Source organism: Dromaius novaehollandiae, chromosome 2, assembly GCF_036370855.1.
Source record: "Dromaius novaehollandiae isolate bDroNov1 chromosome 2, bDroNov1.hap1, whole genome shotgun sequence".
In the NCBI taxonomy this organism is placed as follows: domain Eukaryota; kingdom Metazoa; phylum Chordata; class Aves; order Casuariiformes; family Dromaiidae; genus Dromaius; species Dromaius novaehollandiae.
The window spans coordinates 65,211,698-65,217,943 of NC_088099.1; the positions used below are offsets into that span (position 1 = coordinate 65,211,698).

Below are 6,246 nucleotides of genomic sequence, written 5' to 3' on the forward strand. Positions count from 1 at the left end.
GACCTCGTAGAACTACGGGTTGCTTTCGTATAGTTTGTTCAGCCTCCCTTAGAGCGAGGCTGACTACAAACAGCCCCTTCTCCCATGTGGTGTACTGCTTTTCAGCATCTTTGAAGCTGCGTGAATAAAACCTGATGGGCCGTGTAGGCCCCTCTGGCCCGTTCTGCCACAGGTGGATAGAGAGCCTGGTCCGGGCAAACCCCCATTTGATCTGGATAGGATCGGTGGGGTGGATTGGCCCGAAAGCTTGGTAGGCATTCGTCTCAAAAACCAGCAGCCGCAACGCCTCATCGTGGACCGAGGTCCACTCCCAGTGATCCCTTTTTCGTAGTAAGTCATATAATGGCCTGGCAATAATTGAAAAATCGGGAATGTGCTTCCTCCAAAATACAAGCAGCCCTAGAGCGTGTTGCAAATCCTTTTTGGACTCCGGCATTTTAATTGAGTCCAACGAGGACAGAGTATATGGGGGAATGCAGGTCGTTCCCCTCCTCCACCAGATTCCCAGAAATTTTACTTCACTGGAGGGAGTTTAGATCTTTTTGGGTGGAATTGTCAGTCCTATCTGCTCTAGGTGAGCAATAATGTCGCGCTGCATTTTCTCAACATCCTCTACCTGGCTCCCTCCCACGAGCATGTCGTCTATGTATTGATAAATTTTGACTCCTGCCTGTAGGGGGACAGTTTCGAGCTCTCGTGCTAGCGCATGATGGGCTAGCATAGGGGAATGCTTGTACCCCGATGTAATCGAGTGAACGTGTATTGCTGTCCCTCTCCCGTGAAGGCAAAACGCTCTTGGTCCTCAGGCTGCAAAGGGACCATAAAAAGCATGTCTTTGACATTGATTGTTGCCATCACAGGGTGGGACTTCTCCTGGATAGTCGCTATTAATTCAGCAAGGTTTGGCACAGCGGCCGTCAATGGGCCTGTATTGTTATTTAATCACCCACAGTCTGCAGTTAGTCTCCACTTACCGTTTGGTTTCGAACTGGCCATACAGGGGAATTGAAGGGGGACTGTGCCGGGATCACAACTCCCTGTTTTTTCAGGTCCTCCAATACTGGGGTAATACCCTCTCTCACTCCCAAAGGTTTTTAGGGTTTTACATTAGTCAGCTGGGAAGGCGGGAGGGGAGGCGCCACTTGCAGCAAGCGCACTGCCACACCAAAATCTCCAGTTAGTCTTCTGACCTGAGGAACACCAAAAGACCATGAATTTCCCTGGGTATCCCGCCACTGTTTCCCCTTCAGGACGTCTATGCCTAAGAGGTTCATTTGAAAAGGCCCCACAGCCACCATGGTGTCCACAGGACTCTCTTCCCCTGGTAACCACAATGTTACCAGGGTCACGGGCACAGTTTGGGTCTTCCCCAGAGCATTTAAAACTATTAGGTGTTTGGACGGGACCGAGATGCCACACCGTTCCGCCTCACTCCATTTTAGCATGGTAATTTGGGCCCCTGTATCGATTAAAAAGGTTACGGGCCTTTTCTTCGGCCCCACCGCTATGGTGATTAACAAATCTCCTTTGTTATTGCAGGTGAGTTGTCTTATAAACATCCACCCTCTGCCTCGCCCCTCACCCTGAGGGGGCAGAGGATCTAGTTTCCCGCTGCCCTTTTCATCACCCTCGAACTCCTCCCCTACGTTTAACGCCGGCGCAGAAGGTGGATTCGGTCTGGGCAGAGATCCCTGACTGGACCACCTCTGTATCAGGAGCCCTAGTTTTTTGGTCGGGAGCCCGTCCATCAAATCTCGGGGCATGCTTTTTTGCAGCCCCAATTTCCATAGTTCCTGCCGGGTCAGGGATCTTTCCTTTTTGGCCAAGTCTAGGCTCCTCCCAGAAAATGCCAGCAGCTTGTTTGCTGGCTCTGCCACCCGCATGGCCCTAGTTTCCACCTTCTGGTAAGTCCGGCCGACTGGCCCATATTTCCTCCCATAATTGATCAATTCCTGGCCTATCTCCCCCCAGGTCCACACCTTTTCCCCCAGCCACCGATGCTCGGGGGTTACCATCCCTTCCAGGGCAGCCGCAATCCTTTCCTTGTGGGGCACATTTTGGATTTTCCCTTGCAAATGAATCCCAATAGGTTTCAGGGAATCAGGAAGTCCCCGTATTAGGGGCGTCATCCGCTCGGGATCTACCGGCAATAACACTGGAGAGCTCAGGTTCGGCTTGAGTTCCCGATCATACATCATTTGCAGACAAGCTGCCTTCTGTATACTTTCCAGCAACTGATTGACGGAACCTGTTATAGCTAGGGGATCCCGCCTTTCCAAAGGGTTCAGCCCTCCCGAGGCCCAGTATGCGGCCCTCTGAGCCAGGGACCACGGGGCTTGGCGATCGCCCGTCATCAGGAACACGCCTGGGCCCCAATATCCCTCTGCCTCCTTTTCCACTAACAGGATTCCGTTCCCCCCCCCCGACGGGGATGCCCTCCACACGTATTCAGTTTCGGATTCCCTAGCCATTCTAGCAAAATCTTTTCGCAGCTTGGCCAATTCGGTAGCTGTGAAAGGGATTTCTTTGGTAACAACCTGGGGGCAGTTGTGGCTGTCGTCCTCGTATATATATTCCGTTTTGACTAGTGGGCACATATGGGGGGGGCCGTCTCCGGCCCCCTTTAATCTTTTTAGGTCCCTTTGGGGGTAAATTTGGCGTACCCCTTTTTCCTCGAGCAGCCCTTCAGTTTCAGCGAGGGTGTCTGCCTCCCTCAGGAGCTGGTTTCTTAGCTCCTCTTTCACTATCAGACCTTGCTGTCTCTCCTCCTCCTGCGCCCGCTTGATTTCCCGTAATTGTTCTTGCAGTGGCGTTACCGCCACTTGCAGCGAGGCAACCACAGCCTCCGCCTGACAAGGTGCCCGCTTCCTGTCCTACACCGCAGCTGCTAGGCACGCTCCTACCACGGCGCAAACAGTAGCTTTCCCTTTTCCTCTCTTAACTTAGCTTCTTTTTGCAAGACCGCTATTTGGTCCACTACACTTTGCAACTGGAACCAATGGTCCCGTGCCGAGTCTGGTCCCAGGAGCGAAGGACGAGAACGGTGTACTTCCAAAAGATCAAACAATTTCCCGATTTCCTCACAAAAACTGCCTGCCTTCTGGGCAGCCATATCCTACAAAGGGTATTTCGTCCCAGGAGGGCAAAACCTTAAAGGAGTCCAAGTTTCCCCTATACGCTTCTGGGAGAACAAACCGTAAGGTACTACAAAAATGTCCTACAAAGGGGATGTCATCCCGAGGGGGTCACACCTTGAAATCCAAGTTTCCCCTATACGCCCTCAGGAGGCCAAACCATAAACTAGTATACTAGTATCTAACAAAAAGATCTCAACATTCACTTCTTTCTTACACTTCGTTCATCTCTGGCCGCTTCCCTCACGGGAGAGCGGAACCGCGGATCGGAAGTCCGCGGTCGCTTCGTACTTGTTCGTACGTCTCGTTCACACACACAGTCGCTCAGCAGACTATAAGGTTGTACGACATTCTTGTCTCAAGGGATCCTGTCCATGACGCCAATTAGATGTCCCGATCCAATATCGGGAGGGTTTCGTTACGATCCCAAGGACGAGATTAAGATGCTAAAACCGGTCAAACACCGTACAACCTTTTAACTTTACTTTCCACAAAGTGGGGAGGAAAGGTGGGGAAAAGCAAAGGAGAGGGGAAAAAAGTTGGGAAAGTTGGGAAGGAGAGAAGAAACTAACCAACACTCCGAGTCTGATGATGTTCCGCTGACTCCATTTGAAACCTCCAGTCGTCGCAAGCAAGCCCCCCCCCCATTCACACAGTCTGCAGTTTTTATAGGTTCTTGCCCCGCCTCTGGGAGGTGCTTCCTCACTTCCCATGCAGATTAGCTGTCATGCGCAGTCCGCCCTCTCGGAACCTTCCAGAAATGGGCTGGGGGCATCTGGGGGGTCTCTTGGTCATGCGCAGATCGCAAATGTGTACGTGCGGTTCGTGCCAGATGTGCTGTTCCCCTAGAAGCCTTCTTCTGCCCCTTTTTGCGCCTTTTTTCCCTGCGCAGGCGCATGGGGTTGTTTACCTCACGGACGGCTCCTGGGGGTGCAGGCATGGCGTTGCCCGGCATGCCTCGGTGGCAGTGGCTCTGCGGTGGCAATGTTGAGACAAAACTGCATTTAGTACCGGTTCTCTACACATCCCCTCTGTTATCAGCTGTTCCTGTAGGGATTTGTGAGCCTCAGTTATCTTTCTCTAAATGGTGACATCGGCTTCCTTCTCTGACAGGGAGGTTAGAAACATTTAATAACCACACGAGGTGTGTTCACTAGCTACAGCTATCTGCCTTTTCTTCATGCTTGTCATCTATTGAAGGTGTAGCTGAAATAAATCAGTAGTTCCCCTATTGAAGTTAAGTATTCACAGTGTACCACACTCTCTTGTGGAGAGATTTTCCCAGGAGAGTTCACTCACATGGCTGCAGAAGATCCTTTTCAGACTTTCTGTCTGATGGTACTGTGGAGAAGAGGCATGACAACTGTAGGAGAGGAGGAGGAGAAGTGTAGTTGGCTGGGAGGAGCTGCCTGCAGAAGTGGCATACACAGACCTCTCCTTCGGCATGTGCAAATCTGGCCCCTGCAGCTCTGAAAGTCAAGATAACTGCCTTTCTTCCTTTCTTGCTTTGTTTTGCTTTGTTTTGCTTATCTGCAGCACTACTGCTACAGTTGAAGCTGAAATCAATTTGACAGACCTGATTCAAATTACATGTGAGTGGCCACATCAGATGCAATAGTACGCAATACTACTGGCATGTTAGTTAAACAGTAAAAATACTTGGCTTTTTTAGGATTTTGTGTAACTGGCAAAGAGTATTGACAGTGAGGCCCTTCTCTTTCAGTGACTTGCTAGTGAAGGTAATGACATATTATATTAATACTACTGGGGTTTCTGAATGTGGAAGCATATGCCTCAAAGCAAGTGAGAAGAATTTGCGAATGCATTTGCTGAGCTTTTTCTAGCTGCTTTTTTCTGTCCTTGCAGGACAGTCTGAATGAAGCAAGCTGTTGAATGACTCAGTCACTCTACGCTGTGTAAATCATGAAATGATAGAGAGGGAAACACAGCTTCTTTCTTCCCATTTCAGAACAAATGCTCTGAGTTCATCAATGACCTGAAACTGAAAGTACTGAGCAACTGGGGCCACCCAGAATACACTTGCTTGTATTGATTCAGCGTCCATGATGATCTGGTATCCACCAACGCGGACTCTGTGGGGGACCTGCAACTTCACACCCCCAAATACCAGTAACAAAAGGGCAAGAAAAATTATGCTTTTCAGATCTATTTTTCATCAACAGCCAAGTGAAATGTGAGCTCATGAAAGACTAGAGTGTAATATATTCATAGACAGCTTGTGTAGGAGATTTGACAATGAAATGTCATCTTGTTAAAATTGTCATCTTGTCATCTTTTATCATGGAAATAGTACTGTTTGTAGAGAAACATACTATAGTGTATTTGCCAAAATACTGTATATGAAGTCACAGTACAGAGTTTATTGGTTGGAGAGTTGAATCAGTATCAAGACAATTATGATACTGCTGAAGTCTGCTGCACTGGAGTGGGTTCTCTAGGTATCACAGGTGACTTAGCGGCTTCTGTGGCCTGGAAGGTAGGGTTTTCGCCAAGGCTATGAAGGTCTTCCTCTGTATTGCAGGTGGGATTGTTACTTCTCCCCACTTCAGCAAGGCAATCTGTTCACCTTTGTGACAGATGGTTCTTCACTGGTCCTCTCAAATACATATGAGACGTTAGGGACCACTTAGATCAGAGCTGCAAATGATCATGGGGAATATTCCTTATTAACTTAAAGTTAAGTGAAGGAAGCAGTTGCCTATTGACTCAACTGAAGCTAAGTGTGCAGAAGATTTGGATGTGTTTTGCATGTATATTTCTAGCTTGACTCCAAGTCATGCATCGCTAGTCTACTGATTTCCCTACTGACTCTACTGACCGCTCGGTAGAGCAGGTCTTCCTTTGAATTCTTGACTTCTGTGAAGTGGCTACATACCAATTGGGTAGCTGCCATTCAGCGTTCAGAGATTCAGTGCTGTGCTGGTAAGACATGTCTTGTGGGGATCTGTCCTCACAAGAAATGTATACAACAGTGTTAATCACTAGCAATCACACAGCAGCTCCTCTGCTAACAGCCTGGGACACCAGAGGAGAAGTTTCTTGACAAGATTTGGGAGGTATCTTCAGCAGCCTCTTTGCTTACATCAGGTGC

The 6,246-nt window shown here is 49.0% G+C and overlaps 1 protein-coding gene across 1 annotated transcript; it reads right to left on the reverse strand.

Moving 5' to 3' along the window:
* Positions 1–1,094: 1,094 nt before the first annotated feature.
* On the reverse strand, positions 1,095–3,112 carry LOC112984442 (uncharacterized). The gene is made up of 2 exons (XM_064505478.1): positions 2,963–3,112; positions 1,095–2,849 (listed from the first exon to the last, which is right to left on the reverse strand). The coding sequence occupies exons 1-2, from the start codon at positions 3,110–3,112 to the stop codon at positions 1,095–1,097; spliced, it is 1,905 nt and encodes a 634-aa protein (XP_064361548.1).
* Between the last annotated feature and the right edge of the window lie 3,134 nt (positions 3,113–6,246).

Excerpts from the sequence above, each read along its gene's own strand:
- LOC112984442 (XM_064505478.1), bottom strand. The coding sequence starts at position 3,112 with ATGGCTGCCCAGAAGGCAGGCAGTTTTTGTGAGGAAATCGGGAAATTG. Across the intron at positions 2,850-2,962 it reads GTGTAGTGGACCAAATAGCG|GCGGAGGCTGTGGTTGCCTC; the intron begins GTCTTGCAAAAA and ends GCACCTTGTCAG.